The 20810-nt window shown below is 42.5% G+C and overlaps 1 protein-coding gene across 3 annotated transcripts in view; it reads left to right on the top strand.

The window, feature by feature from the left end:
- The window catches only part of COL28A1 (collagen type XXVIII alpha 1 chain), a 182114-nt gene that overhangs the window by 95036 nt on the left and 66268 nt on the right, over nucleotides 1-20810 (top strand). For all 3 annotated transcript variants that reach the window (XM_043462670.1, XM_043462669.1, XM_043462671.1), the window contains 4 exons: nucleotides 1854-1922; nucleotides 2143-2211; nucleotides 14218-14286; nucleotides 16808-16876. In XM_043462670.1, coding sequence (XP_043318605.1) covers nucleotides 1854-1922; nucleotides 2143-2211; nucleotides 14218-14286; nucleotides 16808-16876 — 276 coding nt within the window. The remainder of the gene's footprint in view (nucleotides 1-1853; nucleotides 1923-2142; nucleotides 2212-14217; nucleotides 14287-16807; nucleotides 16877-20810) is intronic.

Below are 20810 nucleotides of genomic sequence, written 5' to 3'. Positions count from 1 at the left end.
GTTGTTTTGTGGCTGGTCTGCTCCTCGTGTAAGCATGCAGAGAAATGGGCATCTTATTTGGGGACCTGTCCCATAGGAAATGCTTAGCACTTCAACCTTGCACATAATTGGAATAGTATAATAAACTGCTTCTCAGACATGACTAGTTCCTTAGTGGGGGATCCACCAGAATTCAGTGCTCCAGAATAGTTTGTTTTTTGCTTTGTCATACATCTTTAAGAGATCATCTTGGATTTCTGTTGATGTGCATTAAGTCCATAGTGCATTCTAAATAGTGCATTAATAGTGCATTTTTATAAGTGGCCACATGTTTTCTGAAGACCATTCTTAAGATGGTTAACCTATACAAGGCCAGTCTCTTTCTCTTAATAGGAAATGACAGCTGTTGTATTCATGATTTTCAAAATCAATTTAACTTTCTTATGGCATAAAAAAATTTTCCCCCAGTTATTTATTTATAGGAGTAAAATCAGAAACTGTTTTTGAAAATTAGATTTGGGGCAACACTTTGGCTTGGAATAACACAGCTTGATTTCAGCATTTGCTTACATATAAGACAAATATTAAGAATCTGGCTACTTTTTCCAATCTTGGAAAATACAGGTCTATTATTAGAGTTTCCTCCTGATGTGGAAAACATAAATATTTTATTTTTATTTTTTTAAATTCCTTTTAAAATTTATTTAGTTTAATTGGAGGCTAATTACTTTACAATATTGTAGTGGTTTTTGCCATACATTGACATGAATCAGCCATGGGTATACATGTGTCCCCCATCCTGAACCCCCCTCCCACCTCCCTCCCCATCCCATCCCTCAGGATCATCCCAGTGCACCAGCTCTGAGCACCCTGTCTCATGCATCTAACCTGGACTGGCGATCTATTTCACATATGATAATATGCAAAACATAAATATTTTAAATCATGAATAGCTCTTTATCAAAATAATTGATGTGTATTGACAAAGGCCACTGTAAGAGTTATCACAGCAACAGAATGGGATGTGGTATGTAAAGAAATGTTTTAAATATAAGTACAATAGGCTTACGATGAATAAATCTTCTTTGGTAAGAGTCTTCTTCATTTTTCTTTCTCTCCATTTTATTCTGGCCAGAAATTTCTCTGAGTTCCACTGGTACAGAGAACTCCTGTTCGAAGGGCAATATAATCCTCCTTCCTTATCCTCTATATAAGAGGCCAGTATTGCTGCTAAGTTTCTGGTGCCCAAGGTCATCACGATAAAGCAATATCTATCACTTTTTCCTAGGTCTCAGGATATGAACCACCAACTCTGTGTCCTATTCTTCTATAAAGTGTTTTTAAAATATTAATCTGTTTTTAATTCTTATTTGAGCTTTTATTCCTCACTTAATTTGGGCCTCACTGAGGAAGATAATAGATGTAACATAATAATAGGTAACACACACTATCTTACTTTACACTTAAAATTTTGTTCATATTCTTCTCTATTCTTCTCACATGGTGCTTACTAAATTTTCTCATTTTATACTTCCCCTTATTTTATGATGCACTAAAATTTTGTAATTTTTAAAATTAAAATAGCAGCAACTAGCTCTTTTCTAACCCCCATGAAGTGTTTCCTACGGAGGACTTTGTGGTGGTTCATATATATTCCTTACACTCGTTCCACTCATCATTTGCTTCCCATAACAGAAATGGGAAAGACTTACAAGGAGATAAGAAGTTGCCATATTTCCTTCCAAAAATTCTCAGACCATTCCTCTGCCCTTATCAAATCCGCCTTTGGTGTGCTGAGTGGGTAATGAGCTTAAGTTTTGCCAGCTGTTTCCTGGTTTAGGCTCATGATATCTCCTGTGTTGGAATTCACCCAGGGCGCCCAAGGGCCGCAGGGACCAGCGGGCGCTCCAGGACTCAAAGGTGACGGCTACCCTGGTGTGCCTGTAAGTGTGGACGGTGCTGCTATCTCCTCCTTCCCTCCCCCCTTCCTCCTGTCTCTTTCCTTTCCTTCCTCTCGCCCCTCCCTCCTCTTCTCCTTTTCTCCTCCCTCCCTTCCCTTCTTTTCCTTTCTCTTTTCTCCTCCCTCCCTCCCTCCTCCCCTTCCCTTCCTCAACCCTGCACACAGCAAGGTTGCTCCCTCTCCCCCTTATTATGTCATCTCAGGGCCCTCGAGGAATCCCGGGACCTCCTGGATCAAGGGGATTACCTGGAGTTGGAGACACTGGAGCAAAGGTAGGCAACAGTAGCTTTTAAAAATGTACTTGTAGTTAAGAGGTTTGGTAAAAGTGAACATCTTTACCAGACCTGAGAGGAGAGGAGAAGCGTCTAAAGAACTGATCAAGTTATTTATCCTCATCTATGGACTCTCCAGAGCCTTGCACTCACTTGAACACGCAGATCAACCTTCTGTTTTTCCCTTCTGTTTCCTTGCTAGCAACGCTTGCATTCGTTTGCCGCTTTGTCTTCCAGTCACAAGGACAGACTTTGGTTCAGGCCCCTGCCCTCTCTGGTCACGCTCCTGCCTAGGTGCCCTCGTACCATCCCATGGCATTAACCACTGTGCACGCACTGATGGCCTCCAAATGTCTATTTTCCCTCCTCTAAGCCCTGGTCTCACACACCTAGTTTCTTACCAGACGTCTCCTTTTAGATCTCTCACAGACATCTCTAACCTAATATCCCAAATAAAGCCTTTGATTTTCACTCCATTGGCCTGGAAGTGGTGCTACCCACGCTCCTTGCTAATGCCACAACACCTAAATCATTTTTGGTCCTCCTTCCCCTCTCTTCCCCCCACATCTAGTCCTATGGCAAATCTGTCAGTTCTACCTTCAAAATTATATCTCTGTAGCCTCTGGCTACTTGTCTCTTGCTGCATCTCCCAAGGAGATCACCACTATCTCTCACCTGGGCTGTTAAAACAACTTCTCCATTGGTCTTCCCTCCTCCACCTCTGCCCTTCTATTACCTCGCAGGCAAGGTGATCTTTTGAAGCCAAAAATCAGATCACACCCCTCTCCTTCTGAAGAAAACTCTCCGGTGGCTTCTCTGTACAGAGAGCAAGCTGCACCCACTTTCCATGTTCTCTGGGGCCCTTTGTAACCTGGCCGCAGCTCCTGTCCTTTGCTCCCTTGCTGCCTGCCTCCCGCCTCACTGACCTGGCCTCCTTCAGCTCCCTCCTGCTTCCAGACCTTGACTTTATCAGGCTGGCTCATTCTCAAGGTCTCAAGTCTGACCTCCTTCTCCACCTATACAAAAGGCAATTCTCTCCTCTCCCTCCCTCCCTCCCCCAACACAATCATATCCCCTGGTGTATTTCCTCCATGACATGCATAATTTCTGAAATCAACTTCCTTATTTCCTGGTCTGCATATTTCACAAGGGTATCAATTTTCCTGAAGGCCGGCTCTTTGTTGTACTAGATTCTTGATTCCAGAACTAGGCTTGCCACCCAAAAGGAACTCTTTAACGTGTTGAATGAATGAATAATGAGTGAATGATCAATATTTTCCCACAGAGAGAAATTCTCCTTAGAGATAGATCTACACTTTAGTTGTTAAGATGCTGCCTTTTAAAGAAAGAGGTTATAAGTGCCTAATGTCCACTTGTTGTCTTGAGTTGTTGGTCTCTGCTGTGGCACTTGCGAGTGCTGCCACCGTGATGCTGCTTCTGTACTGCGGGGCGAGTACCCTTTCATCCTCTCCCTGGTAGAATGAAAGACTGGAGACCCAAGGCATTCAATTCATCCCTCAAGGAGGTCTTGAGTCCTGCCTGTCTGTCTCTCAGGGTAATCAGGAAAGTCAGGGGAGATGTGTCTGAAGGCGCTGAGTAGACTCTGCAGGGAAGAGACACTCGAGGTGATTTTGCCAAGGTTCTGGCATCTGACTCAGCATTGGATCTTATCCTTATCTGAATTGGGGCATTGAAATATTCTTTTTTCTTTAAGGCAAAGTGCCTGTTAAGATTTAAAAATACAGGAACTTTAATATGTAAGCCTCGTTATTTTCTGCTAAGTGAAACACTGGTAAAAACTCTGTTTTTACACTGAATATTCCTTTAGTTAGGGAACTAGGAGCTTATTCCTATTTAAAATATGGTATGTGTGAAATAAAGTGTGTTAAATAAACTGGACTGTTTGTATTCCAATGGAAACACATAACCATTTACATTTCCGTAAGTAGATTATTATATTTTGTATACATATACATTGTATTATATTAAGTTATACTATTGTACTACTACTTTACATTTAGCAGTAATAATAAAGGTGGACACTTAAGCACAGATAGTGAGCACTTAAAAATTTTTATTCTTGTGAATGTTCTACCGTGTCAGGTTATTTAACATATAGACTAAAACTAAATGGGTTCATTTGTCATTTCTCTTTCCAAGTCCCTTGTATTTTTTCATATACATTTTAAGGGGGGAAAAAAGGCATTCTTTCAAAAGTTTATCCTGCCTATTTTTGGTTGTTATTAATAGTCTGCATGTTGCCAAAGATGTGTCTCAAGTGAAACTCATATTCATTTACGTGCGTGCATGCTCAGTCATGTCCAACTCTGTGCGACCCCAAGGACTATAGCCCGCCAGGCTCCTCTGTCCATGGGATTCTCCAGGCAAGAATACTGGAGTGGGTTGCCATTTCCTTCTCCAGGGGATCTTCCCACCTCAGGGACTGAACCCAGGTCTCCTGCGTCTTCTACTTTGCAGGTGAATGCTCTACCACTGAGCCCCCGGGGAAGCCCAAAACTCATGTCAGTTCAGTTCAGTTCAGTTCAGTTCAGTAGCTCAGTCATGTCTGACTCTTTGCGACCCCATTGTGTCTATTAATTCACACATGAAGCTGAATGGAGGTGGTCTCCAGCTCACTCCTACTGAGGGGAGGCGGGAATGTTTGTTAGGACCTGCCTCTGTCCGCACCTCCCTCCCAGCTGCATTTTCCTTCTTCCTGTCTCCCCTTCTTGTGGAAGTTGGGGAGGTGTGTTATCCTGCCCGCCTCTAGCCCTGGAAGGAAATAGCAGGAGTGCACGCTCTTCTTAGAATCAAAGAACTTGGATCATTAATTTAAAAATCAAGGACATTCCAAAAGCAAACAGCAGCTTCTAATAACTTCCAAAACCACCTCTCTTCTTTTATAGACACCCTAGAGTCTTTATGTGTCTTTTTTATTTCCTGAAGAAAACTTCTGGCTACCCACACAGCCCAACAGAAGCTGGTAAAGAAAAGGAAATTTTTGGAAAAGTCTAATTCCACTTAATTTTGTCCTTTTGGTTTAGTAAGGTGGAGTTGAGACTCTCAAAACACCTAAGGTTGCCAATGGTAGAAAAAGCATAGGACTCAAATGTCTGCAAAATTCCTCTCGTTCTATTTTGTCTTAAAATGGCAGAGGAATTGTGTGTGGAAATGTGTGGGTTTGTGTGCATGCACGCACATGTGTGTATAATTGTATAGACATATATATTGGATATGTTTTTTATTTAAATTCTGTGTTGTCACCTTAAAATATTGGCCTTAGGGCATTAACTTACAAAAGAAATGTGTTTTGAAATGAGGAAGCCATTAAGGTTGACGATTAATTTATGGTGGGCTTTGCGATATTTAGTTAAGGTCACATGTGTTTAGCATATGACACAGACATTAGAATCAAAGCGTCTATGTTTCAAAACATATAAAAAGCAGTCCCTGACATCTTGCAACCTTGTGGTGCTCCATGGCTTTTTTCCAAGTGAAGGAATTCCATCTGACATTAGTGGTTATAGTACTTCTCCGTACACTTTCCTTGAATGTACTCCAAATTTTGACAAGGGCTTCTGAGAGATTTCTAAAATTCTTACAAAAACTACAAGTTTCCAAGGAGATAGTAGATATGGCTTTAAAATCCACTTTGGAACATGCCATAAAGAGGAACTGACAATTGGATTTTGTCCAGTAGGAAGCACTCACCCAGTGCCCTGGTCCCTGGACCCAAACTGTCACCTCACTGATGGGGAGGGCAAGCTCAAAGATCCTGCGTTACACTGCCTGCATTTCTTAACTGGACCCCAAGAGACTAGGCTTCCCTTGTGGCTCAGTGGTAAAGAATTTGCCTGCCAATACAAGAGATGTGGGTTCGAACTCTGGGTCAGGAAGACCCCCTGGAGAAGGGAATGGCAACCCACTGTAGTATTCCTGCCTGGAAAATCCCATGGATGGGCTACAGTCAATGGGGTCATAAAGAGGTGGACATGATTAAGCATGCACGTAGGGCTTCCCTGGTAGCTCAGCTAGTAAAGAATCCGCTTGCAATACAGGAGACCCCGGTTTGATTCCTGGGTTGGGAAGATCCACTGGAGAAGGGATAGGCTACCCACTCCAGTATTCCTGGGCTTTCCTGATGGCTCAACTGGTAAAGAATCCACCTGCAATGCGGGAAACCTGGGTTCAATCCCTGGGTTGGGAAGATCCCCTGGAGAAGGGAACGGCTACCCACTCCAGTATTCTGACCTGGAGAATTCCATGAACTATATATTCATGGGGTCACAAAGAGTCAGACATGACTGAGCAACTTTTCACTCACTCCTCAAGCATGCACACAAGAGACAAAGAGGACCCTTTGTGATTTGGGGACTCTTGGTCTATAAACTGTATTATCTTTTGAGAAGCCCAGATAATTCTTTGCTTCTGCATGTTTCACCCCTATAGGCTGGTGAACCACCCAGGGCTGAGGCTGAGGCCTCAGATGTCAGTCTCTGAGGGTGCAAGTTTGTTCTTGGCCTCCTGGAAGAGCACTATGAGGAGTGGCTCTCCTGGGCTCAGAAGGGCAGGGGCATCGCATCAGGCACCTCTCAGCTCCTTCAGCCCCCATCCCTGTGCCAGTTCATCACAGAGAAAGCCATGGCCTTCCCCAAAGCTTTGGGGCAGTATAACTGAGGCCAGTTCTTGCAAAAAGAACCTTTAACCTGGTTTGGGGAGTTCTTAAGGGATCTTTTAACCATCAAGTGTTTGGAATCAAGTCTGGGCAGAAAAGACTTGTTGGGTGGTTGTTGTTATATGTTATAATTGTATACTACCTAAATATTATGTGTGACCTAAATATTTCCAGACTATCATGGAATTTTTAAGAACTCTCTTATTTTATAGATAAGGAAATCAAGAGCCAAAGAGGCTGAACGACTTGCCCCTTTACAATCGGAACAGTGTTGATGCTATTTTGAGTGTCAGAGGGAGACTATAAATATGGATGAATGAATGGAAAACTAGGTGAATTAATAAGTCAGAGCAGGTGGAATGACTTGTCCCGATCTACAGATGCTCAATGTTCAATACTGTCCATTTTCCGACTACCTCGGCACTGTTTAGGGTACAGTTAGGTGGTCTCTCTTTCCATTCTAGCTTTTCCATTGTCAAAACTTAAATCATGTAAACATTCAGCAGAGGCATAAACCCAAACCCCAAAGAGTTCAACGTTTTCCAGAGCTTTAAATGTTTGAGTATTGTAAACACATGCTTTATTTGACAAAAGTGAGCCATACTCATAAATTAAAATGCAAGTCTATGTGAAATTCCACTGAGTATCATTATTCTAAAAATGTTCCCAGCGTCTGAATCGCCTCTCTGTTCTCTGCAATGGCTCCCGTATGTGCATACCACCAACAGGCAGAGGTGGAACAGAGAAGCAATTCACGCAGAGATGCACTAGGGATTTGTGGATTCCATCAGCGGACGTGGACTGGACAAGGAGCTCCATTTGGAACCTTGTCTGACAAGGAGGGCTGACCTGGGATACAGACGTAATGATAGTGATACGAAGGGTCCGTGATTCCAGGTTGGAGTTGAAGAAACCCACCGTTTATAATATGACTGCAAAATTGCTACAGGCAGGGCAATCAGCTCAAAAACGGGACTAATTAAAGCCAGAGCCATATCAAGTTTAAATACCAGGCAGTTTGACCTCTAGATGTCAGAAAAGCATCACTTGACTAGGTGACTTTTCAAGGTTACTCCTCAATTCAGTTCTATGCATGATCTCTGCAAACAGAGCCATAATCGTGTTTACCTTGCCATTTTCAGTTATAACTTTCGTTTTTCCTCACTCTTTTCCTAGCTCTGCATTTCTCTTCCCAGGAGTGCATACATACTTTCCCTTCAGCCTGAAGGACGCGCATTTTATCCTCTTAACATTCAACACCCATGTCACCATCAACACATTTTTAATTTTTAATCATGCAGGGATTTTCCCCCAGTGGAAAATTATATTGAATATCAGCACAAGAGAGCCTTCTCTCTGACATTAAAGGCACTGTCAACATTTCTATTTTCAAGGTTTCTAACTTAACTAAATAAGAAGGCTCTCCCTCTCCAATGAAATTCTTGGCACAGGGAAATAATTTGCTCATCTTTGATGAGTTGATTTTGAGAAAATGAAGAAACCATCAACAACAAATCCCCGCTAGATCCTACAGCAAATTTTAAGTTATCACGGACTTTAAAATGCTGTTGCTTTGTAGCGAATACTGAAATTCTAGGGGTGGGGGAGTGGGAGGAAGGCTGAAGAGGGAGGGGTATATGTATACATGTAGGTGATTCACTTTGTTTCACAGCAGAAGCTAACACAACATTGTAAACCAATTATACTGTAATAAAAGAAAGTTCTAGGAGAGAAACTGATTTGGGAGAACTGAAATTATTTTAAATGCTTTGACATTTAAAGCTGGGAAAATACACTACAGGAAATGTTATAGTGACTTGAATCTTGTTTTCTAACACCTTCTTGTTTTCCCATCCACTTGAGAATTGTGCTGGTCATTGTTACTGTCTCCCTTTTCATTATTAAAGGGTGTCAGGGGAAAATGATTGAGTTGTTTGACAATGGCACGGCAATAATTAATTCACATTATCAATAACTGGGTTGTCTGTCCATAAGCTTAGAAGACGCCTCTAAAATTTCCATTGACATCCTGGCAACCATAAGTGAGGTATTTAGGAGTCACAAACTCATTACATAATTCATTCCAGAGTGTTGCTTATGTTTTGTGGTAATTGGAGCCTCAGTAGGTATATCTTAATTTTCTTTAAAAGCCAGATAAAAAGAAACATTAAGCAACTGCTCATCATCACTTTGATTCCTTCTACCTTATTTTAAAACTCAATCATCTTTTGTTTTCATTTAGTGGACTCTTCAGAGGACCATTTTTTGGGGAAAATCCTTGAGAGCCTAATTCTTTTCACAGTGAATTCAATTTTCTTTTTATTGCCCCCAAAGTAGAAAAGCATGGAATCACTTTAAAAACAACCGCAACCTACTTCCACAGCCTCTCAAAGAGTGACAAATTAAATTGGCACAAAGGGAGAGATGGTGATTAGAGCTTTATTAATATGTGAAGGTGGAGACAGTCTAATGGACTGTTTTGTCTCTAAGATTGTCTCTAAGTCTCAGATATTGTACTTAAATCCTATAGAACATAAAAGATATAACAGATGTCTCCTTATCACTGTCCCACATGAAATCCTTGCCACTTATGAACTCTGTGACCTTAGCAAGTCATTTAATCTCCCTTAGACTTAGCCTCCTCATCTGTCACTTGGGAATATAAGCCTAGTTCACAGGGTTATTCTGCAAAGTGGATGAAATCATGTCTATAAGATGTTTTTATGAATTCTAACACACAAGTATTAGTAGAAATAGTACTAGCCCCAGTGCACATTACTGTGCCAAATGAAGTGTATGCAGTATAGAAAAACAGAGTAAGCGTTTGTGTAAGTAGGGGATCTGGGAAGAGACCAATTGAAATACTGGGGAAAACCACAGAACTGAGGGATGGCAAAAGAGGGTGAGGGAAAGGGAAGCCTGGGATAGCTGGGTGCTTGTGTGGGCTGTGTGGACCTCTTGGAAATCTTAAAATCGAGATTTTTTTTTTTTCCTTTTTGAGAGAGTATGATTGACTCAGTATAGGCAAAGGACTTTCACAGCCACATAGCCATTGTCTTTGCATTAAATAGCAGCTGGAAACAGGTCTGGGGAGAAGTCAGCACATTGCCTCTGGCTCTGCTGCGGCTGCTAAGTCACGTCAGTCGTGTCCGACTCTGTGCGACCCCATAGATGGCAGCCCACCAGGCTCCTCTGTCCCTGGGATTCTCCAGGCAAGAACATTGGAGTGGGTTGCCATTTCCTTCTCCAACGCATGAAAGTGAAAAGTCAAAGTGAAGTCGCTCAGTCATGTCTGACTCTTAGCGACCCCATGGACTGCAGCCTACCAGGCTCCTCCGTCCACGGGATTCTCCAGGCAAGAGTATTGGAGTGGGGTGCCATTACCTTCTCCGGCCTCTGGCTCTAGTCACCATCACTTAGGAGATGGACTCTGGAGCCAGACCTGGGTTGGAATTGCTTCCAGCTGTATGGTTTTTGGCAAATTCTATGTTTTCTTTAGCCTCAGTTTCCTTATGTGTAAAATACAAATGATGTTCAGATAAGATATTGAATAAAAAGTACATGACACATGAGAAAAATAAATTTTAATTATTATAGATTTTATTAAAAAGTAACTATAACTGTTTTAATATTAACCAAAGAAAATATTTGCCAAAGGGAAAATGCATGTGATAGTACTTTTGCTTTCTCTTTCTTCTTTTTCTTCCTTTTAAAATGTAAAAGGTTTAATGAATGACTACTAGGACCACCATAAAATTATGCATGATTTTAAAGTGGTTGAAATTAACCACTCTGCAAGGTTATGGTCTAGGTGAAGCCTTTACTAAATCATTTCCTAAGTTCACTCTTGGAAGCACTGCAGAAAGTCCTAAATTTGACCATTTTCTATGAAATTAAAAGGAGTATCCCCCATCTAGAATCCTTTTGTGGGCCAAGATGAAGCTGAAGACATTCTAAATAGTTATTCTTTTTTGAGGGAGTGGAGATGACAAGGGAGGGGTAGGACTTGTAAATTTATGAAATTGATGGCTGTAGTTACAAATGGCAACTCCGGGATTAGCTTTCAGGTCTGTTCATTATCTCCTAATGCAAGAGCTCCCTCTGCAGGCTCCAATAACCTCAGCTCCTGCGTGGGAAGCTAAGTCCAGCTCTGCAAGTACCTGTTGTAAGTCTTCTTACTTGTGGATGTCACTCTATCCACTGACAATAAAACTACATATCTAAAAATATCATAGAACATGCACCTCTTGGGTACCTTTGGGGCTCTCCAGGAGTGAAATGAGTCCTGACCACAGTCCTCTTAAGCACTTTCACCTGGTGCTGTAAGGCTAGCATGGACAGAAGCTGTGGAACAAAAGGCAGGTTACATTTCTAAGACCCCACCAGAGCAGAGAGACATGGTCTATGTGGATTTACACAGCTCATTAAGGGCTTGTTATTCCCATCTATTGAGAATTTGGTCCATGAACACCAAGGAACTACCCTAAAATATGTTACTGACCAACTCTAATACCTGCAGAATGTGTTCAGACTTGATTTAAAGTCTATCAGATTCATAAAAGCATAGATCAAGTATATTTACATAGATCAAGAGATTACAAAAGACTACTCTGATAGATAAAACATAGCTATATGTCAACAGTTATACAGAAAAAAAGATGGACAGCTTGTTTGAGATAAACACTGGAGTACCACAGATGACATGGATCACATTGTTAAAGCTCACTGGCTAAGGTTCAGATATACAGAGGGCAATAAGGTGCCCTCAGGGGCAGCTGTTCTATTGCATTTAACCATCAGACATTCCTAAAGGGTGATGGTCGTGGGAGCTGAATAGAAGAGAAAAAGGAGCAAGTGTGTGAACTGGTCAGGTATCACTGGAGACCCTTACTTGGTGAATTTATAGATATCCCTTTTAAAGGTATTTCAGAGGTACACAAGAAAGAAGAGATAATAGAAATGTGTATAATACAGGAAAAGGTCATATTCTCTACTTGGAGCTCTTGATGACAGGCATGATCATTTAAATTCGGAGAAACTTCACGTCATTAAAAGTTGGGAATCAGAAGTAGAGAGGTATTAAAAAGAGAACTAGTATCTGTGGTCTCAAAAGCAGCTAAGGAAAAGTGGAAGAGATGGAGGTAGAAGACCAGAATCATAAAAGTTGCCTGCAAGCAAGAGGGAAAACTGTAATTAAAAAGTAGGGAATAAAAGAACTAACTCAATAATAAAGTTTAAAGGTCTTCCCCATTTTTTAGGCCTTGTTTCCTATAGAAATATTTTAAGGTTTGTAAGTAGAAAGTGACGCTAAATAAAAGATGGGATGTTTTTCTAGATAAACAATGTAATCATTTCTTATAATCTGTGATTTTCGAATTGTTGAAAAGCTGGTTATTTAGCTCCTAATTAGGACGTGTACAAGACAGAACCTAGGGCAAAGAGCTTGGGAGTCTAGGTTCAAAGACTGGTTAGAGGCTTTCTTTCTTTATAACTTTATTGAGGCATATTTTATATGTCATAGGATTCACCTACTTTAAGTGTATGATTGACTGATTTTTTTAGTACATTTACCAAGTTATATAGCCATCATCACAAATCAGTTTTAGGACATCTTCATCCCCCAATAAGATCTCTCATGTCCATTTATAGTTAATCCTCCTTCCGTGCTTCTATTCTTGGCCCCAGGAAACCACTGACTTACTTTCTGTCTCTATAGATATGCCTTTTCTGGACATTTCATATACATGGACTCAATATGTAGTCTCACATATTTGATTTCTTTCATTAAGAATAGTTTCTGAGGCTCATCTATATTGTGTGCAGCTATTGTTCATTCCTTTTAACTGCCGAATATATCACATTTTGTCTATCCAGTTGATGGACATTCTGGTTGTTCCCAGTTTGGGGCTACTATGAATAATTCTGCTAAGAGCATTCATATGTTAAGTCTCTGTGTAGACATATGTTTTTACTTTCTTTGAGTATATACCTAGGAGTGAGATTACTAGATCAAATGGTAAAATTATGTTGAACTTTTAAGGAAACTGCCAAACTATTTTCCAAAGCAGCTGTACCAGCAGCAAACACGGGCTCTGTTTCTCCACATCCTCCCAGCCCTGCCTCTCAATAGCTGTGCAGCTTTGGGCAAACTTCAGTTCCTTCTTTAAAAACAACGGGTGGGGAGGGGAGTTATCAATTACCAAGTGCCTGTTGTATGCTAGACAAGATGATAGAAGCATGACATTCTGTGTCTGCCTTCCTTGTCATTTCCATGAAAGGTAGATACGATTTTCTATGTGTCTGATGAATTTACGAAGGTTCAGAGAAGTTAGGGAAGTTAGTCGTCAGAAAGATTTTTGTGAATACTAAGTTATACCAAGTATCATATAAAAACATGCAGAACACACTACTGGGGACACTGAGCGTGATTAATGAAGAGGCCGTCGTTTCTCCTCCTCTTCCCTTATTCACGCCTCAAATAGATCTAACCACCTGCCCCACCGGTCAGACCCCACCACCTTTCTGGTGATTGTTGCTGCTGTTTAGTTGCTAAGTCGTGCCTGACTCTTTGCGAACCCCGTGGACTGCAGCCCGCCAGGCTCCTCCATGGGACTTCCCAGGCGAGAATACTGGAGTGGGTCGCCACGTCCTCCTTCAGGGCATCTTCCCGACCCACAGACTGAACCCGGGTCTGCTGCACCAGTGGGCAGATCCTTTACCACCGAGCCTCCGGGGAAGCCTATTTCTGGTGGTGGTTGCCTATTATGAAACGTCATGCTTTGATGAATCTGAAACCTTGAGAGAACCCACTGTGTACTCACAACCACTCTAGAGGAAGGAGCGTCCTAAAGCCAATCTCGAGCCCAAGTAGCATAATCACTGTTGCGTAAAAATGTAAGAACAACTAGTTCAGAAAGGTTATAACTTTTAATGCTTTTTAAAAAATTATTATTCTTGTCTCTTCTTTCTCCCTGTCTTCACAATGGCAGTAATTACTTCTCCAAAATCCCAAGAAGCGAGTTCCAAAAAGTATATATTAAGGTTGCCAAGAAGCTAATTACCTTGATTGCTTTGAAATGAACCCCCTATCATCTGGTTTGATAAATGGCAATAAGAAATGAAAACAAAGAGAGATAACACTCTGTTGATCAAATATAGAAAAATGATCTGGAAGAAAAGATTATTATCTTAGTCAAATTCAAGGGTTTGGGATTTTAAAGTATATTTCTGAATATGAAAATTCATAGGAAATATTATATGAAATTTTACATGAAATATGGTACACAGCATTTTCCTATATCAACAACTTGTCATTCATTGTGTTTTTTCAGGGAGATCCTGGCGTCAGAGGCCCTCCAGGCCCCCCTGGGCCTCGGGGCATAGGAACCCCAGGGCCAAAGGTGAGTCCGCAGGTCTGTGCTCTGGGTGAGGGTCAGGTACCATCCAGATGACCAAGGGAACATTAAATGCACAGGAAGTGCTCACATCATGTTGATTTATTTTTTCTTGATACTGATGAAGAGCCTTACATGTTCATTATCATGTGAACTTTCAGTAAAATAGAACATTTAAGTATATAAAGGTATTTGCTTCCTCCCAAAGAAATTAGACAGTTAATGCCTCTTTAAAAAGAGATTGCAAAGTGCTCAAAATAGTCCCAGGTTCCTTAGAGGCTGTGCTAACGTTAAGGAGCATGTGTTTACTTTGGCCAGAGGGGCCTCAGGTCACCTTGTAACAGGTGACCTGTTGTATCCTGTGTGCAGTCTACTCTGTCAGGGCCCCAGCGCAAGAGTCTAATTTGTCGTCCCCAAAGAAGCCGAGAGGAACTTCCTTTGGCTCCTTTTGCTCTCACTCTACTTCTCTTCCTTTTGTCACCTCCAATTTGGTGATTATTTATCCTTCTATTCCTTTAATCCAGTGTTTTTCAATGAGGGAGATTTTGTCCTCCCCTCTCCACCAGGGGGACCTTTGGCAGTGTCTGGAATCATTCTGGGCGCAAGTCCCGCTGGGGAAGGAGGGCTCCTGGCATCTAGTGGGTTGACGCCTGGGATGCACAGGACAGCCTTCCATAGTGAAGAATCATCCAGCGCAAAATGTTAATTATGCTGGGGTTGAGGAGCTCTGTTTTAATTGCTCATTCATTTGCTCAACAAATATTCCTTTGATTTGTTCAAAGAGGCAGGTAAGGAAATACCACTTCCCAGGTGGCTCAGCAGTAAAGAATCTGCCTGCCAATGCAGGAGACAAGGGTTTGATCTGTGGGTCAGGAAGATCCCCTGGAGAAGAGAATGGCAACCCACTCCAGTATTCTTGCCTGGGAAATCCCATGGACAGAGGAGCCCGGTGGGCTACAGTCCACACGGTTGCAGAGAGTTGGACACGACTTAATGACTTAATAACAAAGAAATATTAGGCATAGTCATAGGGAAAACAGGTTTCAGTGAGCCACCCATCACAAATTCAAACTACAGACAGGTACATTCAGAGCCAAAATGCACAGAAGTGAATTAGAATCCTATTTTCAGAGAGGAAAGAGAGAGAGCTTTGTGAATCAAAGATTTGACTGAGGATCCTAGAATTACCAAGATTCTTAGTTTATCCTTTTTCTGTCCATCAACTCCATTGTGACAGTGGGCTATTTCTTCACCATACAGATCCCTTTAAATGGATGGAGATCCCTCTGAGATGTTAGTAGTTGTTATCACTGGGTGATGGAATGATGGGTTGATTTTTTTTTCATTGTAATTTTCACTACTATTTTTACTTTATCCCCAATAAGTTCTTCTTGTAATCAGAAAAAAGTAATTTTTCCCATAGTGGAAAGGAAAAGACTGACCTACACTGTAACTTTGTAACTCAGGATTCCTGAAAGTTTGTTTCACCAAAATGCTAATTAGGGAACTTCTGGGATAAACAAAGTTAAACTAATCTTTCTATGTGGAATTTCTTAGAGGCTTTAATATTAAAGCCCCTTTAATATTAATTAATATTAACTTTAATTAATTATTTAAAAATTATTAACTTTATTAATTAAATTAAAATTAATTATTTTAATATTAATTAATATCAATTAATATTACTTTAATATTCACCTGCCCCAGGGATCTATAAGGAGAGGCACATCCATGGTGTAAACATTTCCCAATCTTACTTGACCACAGAGCTCTCTCCTCAAGAAACATGGGGTCAACTTATGCTGTGAGGAACATATAATGGGAACTGACATACTTTTTGCTTCACTTACATATTTTCTTAAAAATTCAAGTCTGATCCATGTTAATATGTGCTGAGTCTTTAACTGCAAACTCTGTGAATTAACATGCTATATTGAAATTGCAACATAGTAAAGTGAAAGTGATAGTCACTCAGTCATGTCCAACTTTTTGTGACCCCATGGACTGTATAGCCCGCCAGGCTCCTTTGTCCATGGGATTCTCCAGGCAAGAATACTGGAGCGGGTTGCCATTCCTTTTCCAGGGCTTCTTCCTGATCCGGGGATCTTCCTGCATTGGCAGGCAGACTCTTTACCACTGAGCCAGCAAGGAAACCTGCTGAATCTTTAACTTCAACCCCCATAAATTAATATGCTGTATTGAAATGGTGCAACATAGTAAAGGCTACCTAGAATTACGTGTGAGCCGTGTTTGAACGCCTGGTGTTTATGGCAGCAGGAGGAGCCCAAGCAGGCAAGGCTATGGGGCCAACACTCCTGCTTCCATCCAGCAGTTCTGCCTTATCGCTTTATAGCTGGATTACATGTAAAAATGTTTGAAAGGATTGTGTGGTTTAAAATTTTTGGAAAAACCCCGCTTTATATCAATACGAAAAGACTGAAGTGAGAATGAAGCTAAGAGCAGTAATCTGTTGCATGTTTCTAAATCTCCTTACCCTTCTCTCTGATATCTCTGTGTCTTCTAATAGGGTGACATTGGGCAGAAAGGCTTGCCTGGCCCTCCTGGCTCCCCTGGCTATGGATTACAAGGAATCAAAGTAAGTGAATGGAATTGTGCCAGGATCGCCTCTCAACACACTAGGGCGAGGGGGAGAAGAGGTTGTGCATAATACAAAATACGGCTATTAAGAAATGGACTTAATGTAAGCTCAGCAGTTAAAATCGCATCTGGTATTTAGAGGCATCGTCCGAAAGTGGAAACATGGGATAAGTACACTTGCTCCACAAATGCTTAATGTTACATAAGTAGCTTGGAGAGAAATTGAACAGTTACAGTGGTTTGCAGTTCTGTCGGTTTCTGAGCTGAGCGGGGAGTCTGTGCCCCCACTGCATGTGCTCCCTTCACCTTCCTCACCTGCAGCCTCCATTCTTAGTCCAGGGATGCCCAAGTTTCCAGTTTTAGCTCACAGTGGAATCACCCAGGAAGGTTTTGAATAATGCTGCTGTCTTACCCCAGAAGAAGGACATCTGAATCTCTAGCGGGGGGCAGAGTTTGAGTCCTGTGGGTTTAAGAGCCGCCCATGTGATTCTCCTGAGCATCCAGGTGAGAAGCCCAACTCTGTGTTACTAGTGTTTACAACCTCTGGATTCTGCTTGATTTCTGTCTCCGCCACAACAGGCCTATCTCGTGAGATGGGACTCCCAGGGTTTCCCCGCCCCAGTAGACAGAATTTGGCATCCACAGGCTACTGTGTAATTTAAACAGTTCCCTCTTCTAATGTGTTGATTTATGTATTTATTTTTTACCGGCTCACTCTCATTCTATTTGTTTCCCCCCAAATAAACTACAGTGGTTAAGCTTCAAAACAGAGTAATTCCCTCGTGGGTAACTGATATTGACTCTAAAAAAGTGGAAACATTCAAGATAAACTCCTTTTTGGATGGCAGAATTTCTTAGTAAATGGGAGACAGTAGGAGCTGAAGATAATACATGTGAAAAATCCTGTGTTGAAATTAAACCACCTACTCCTGTGTTAAGAGTGAGTTCTGTCAAGAGCAAAACTCATTTGAATCCGTGTTAAACCTTCCAATCTATCATGCAACATCTAGGGCTTCCACCGCAGGTCTTTTAAGTAACAGTTGTCCATCTGTAGGGCTGAGTACCCAAGCAAAGGCCAGCTAACATCACCAGTAGCATACACGCACTGGGCAACCAGCAGAAACCTGCTTCCTTGTAAACGGCATCTCTCACACTTCATCTTTTAAGTTCTACAGTTAAAAGATGGTTTTGAATTTATGAGTTTGCTTGAGCAATGAGCCCAGGATTGGCTCAGTTCACGTGTGCTATGAGTTGGTTATCACTGCCGTGTTAAATTCTCCGTCAGCTTTTCCCCTTTGTTATCTGGGAACTACTTCCTTATTAACAAAGGGGCCTCTTGAGTTGTGCGTAACTGATCCTTATCAGTTCTGACTCACCTGGTGTCCTGGCCTTCCTTGTGCCCCCCAGGTTAGGCCATGTTCAAAGTCCCTCCTGAGTGAAACTATGCTGGGAAAACTACCATCATAAGGAAAGAACCAAAATGAACACTGCCACGTATCCAGTCCTATCAGAAGTGAGAGAAGTTTCTCCTCCACGGAGGGTTGGGGCCTGATGCTGCTGGCAGTGAGCCTGGACCAAGGTGGCCTCACAAGCCTCCTCTAGACATACTGCCATCCTGCTGGCAGCAGGGCAAACATTTCTCTCAGGATGCCCACCCCATTTTTCTGACCCTGACTCGTACCATCCCTTCAAAAGGGAGAGAACTGAGAAATCAAATTGGTGGTGTTCCTCCGAGTCATTTTAAGGCTCCATACTTAGCGAAATTTCGTTTCTTATGTTCATTTTTTGAATCTATTTCACACCCCTTTCTAAAAAACTATTTGAATCAGTAAAACCTGCTTTTGTTGGCATGTCTGTTCAAGAGACTCTGATGGAAGTCCTTGTTATTAAATTTTCACATTAGGGCCTGATTTGTACCCTGTCTCTCGATCTCATCCCAACCATGGGGAAAATAAGGGGTTCAGGCTGCAATCACAGAAATGATTTGCTCCACCTTAGTTCCTAGAATATTGGCTTTACATTCAGTTATTCAACCAACCAGGGGCTCTCTGCTGGCACTAGTGGCAAAGAACTCATCTGCCAGTGAAGGAGACGTAGGAGACATGGGTTTGATCCCTGGGTCAGGAAGATCCCTTAGAGGAGGGCACACATGGCAACCTACTCCAGTATTGTTGCCTGGAGAATCCCATGGACAGAGGAGCCTGGCGGGCTGCAGTCCGTGGGGCAATGGAATTGGACACAACTGAGCAACTGAGTGCACATGCATTCAACCAACCAACCAACACTGATTGGGCACCATCTATGTCAGACAAATAGGCTAAGTGCAGAATAAAACGATGAGTGAAAAGATGTGAAGTTTGTCCTAATGGGGTTTCAGTTCAGTCGCTCAGTCGTGTCCGACTCTTTGCGACCCCATGAATCACAGCACGCCAGGCCTCCCTGTCCATCACCAACTTCAGGAGTTTACTCAAACTCATGTCCATCGAATTGGTGATGCCATTTAGCCATCTCATCCTCTGTCATCCCCTTCTCCTCCTGCCCCCAATCCCTCCCAGCATCAGGCTCTTTTTCAGTGAGTCAACTCTTTGCATCAGGTGGCCAAAGTATTGGAGTTTCAGCTTCAATATCAGTCCTTCCAATGAACACCCAGGACTGATCTCCTTTAGGATGGACTGGTTGGATCTCCTTGCAGTCCAAGGGACTCTCAAGACTCTTCTCTAACACCATAGTTCAAAAGCATCAATTCTTTGGTGCTCAGCCTTCTTCACAGTCCAACTCTCACATCCATACAAGACCACTGGAAAAACCATAGCCTTGACTAGATGGACCTTTGTTGGCAAAGTAATGTCTCTGCTTTTTAATATGCTATCTAGGTTGGTCATAACTTTCCTTCCAAGGAGTAAGTGTCTTTTAATTTCATGACTAGAGACATCAAATGATCACTTTTTGAGCTCCAGAGAGTCTAGCGGGGGTGGCACAGTGAAATGAATGGGTTTACAGGGTTAGGCAAGAGTCCTGTAGGCCACAGTAATGAGTCTGGTGTCAGGCCTAGAGTGACTGAAAGTCAAAGCAGGGTGACATGATCAGGCAGGTATTTATCCAAGACCCCCTCTGTCTGCCATCTACAGAAGGGATGGGCATGACCAGAAGGAGTGTGGGGGTGCCCCCTCCCATACCCCTGTGTAATCTTCTGATTCTCAGTGTGGAAAACATGAGCTTCCAGGCACCCTCTCCTGCTGCCCCTCCCAGGGCTCTGGGACCACCCAAGCCCGCTGCTGTGGGAACCCGGGAGAACATGATGGGCTCACTCCCTGGGACCCCACAGTCAGCTCCCACCATGGCTCTGCAGTCCCCGCTGTGGCCTGGCTGGCTCCATGCTGCAGGCATGGAGGGGAGGAGGAGGTGAGCTCCAGCTCGTCCAGGGGCCCCAGTCCTTTCTCTCAACCACAAACGTCTGCTGATTGTCTGCATGAATGTGAGACACTGGCTCTCTGGCCCCTCGGTGGCCTTGGCCCTTCAGGTTCTCATCATAGGTCGGGGGTTACATGATGCCACTGTGCTGTCCCACCGTGAGCCCCCAGCACTGATCACTTTCTCCGTTACGTCAGAGCAGCAGTAGTCCTCAGTTAAGTCAGGAGGGGCGAAAGGATGGGGCTTGGTCTTGAGGAACGGCTTGATGTGTCAACTAGCCCTGGAGGGGCCAAGAGAGAGCGACTGAGAGGGTGGGTCATCAAGGTGAAGACACCAAGGATGAGGACAGACAGAAATGACTGGCCTCCGCTCTGCATTTCTACTCAGGAGTCATGCCCTCTCTCCACCTTTGTTCAAATCAGTCCTTGTGTCCCAGTCGGCCCTAACATGCCCAGAGAATTTTTTTCCTCAGAGAATCAGGAGGTCTTTATAAAAATAGGATTCCTGGTGGTCCTCCATGA

This window comes from Cervus canadensis, chromosome 3, assembly GCF_019320065.1.
Source record: "Cervus canadensis isolate Bull #8, Minnesota chromosome 3, ASM1932006v1, whole genome shotgun sequence".
NCBI lineage: Eukaryota > Metazoa > Chordata > Mammalia > Artiodactyla > Cervidae > Cervus > Cervus canadensis.
The sequence above is the reverse complement of the archived record's forward strand: the minus strand, read 5'-3'. Positions and strand labels throughout refer to the sequence as shown.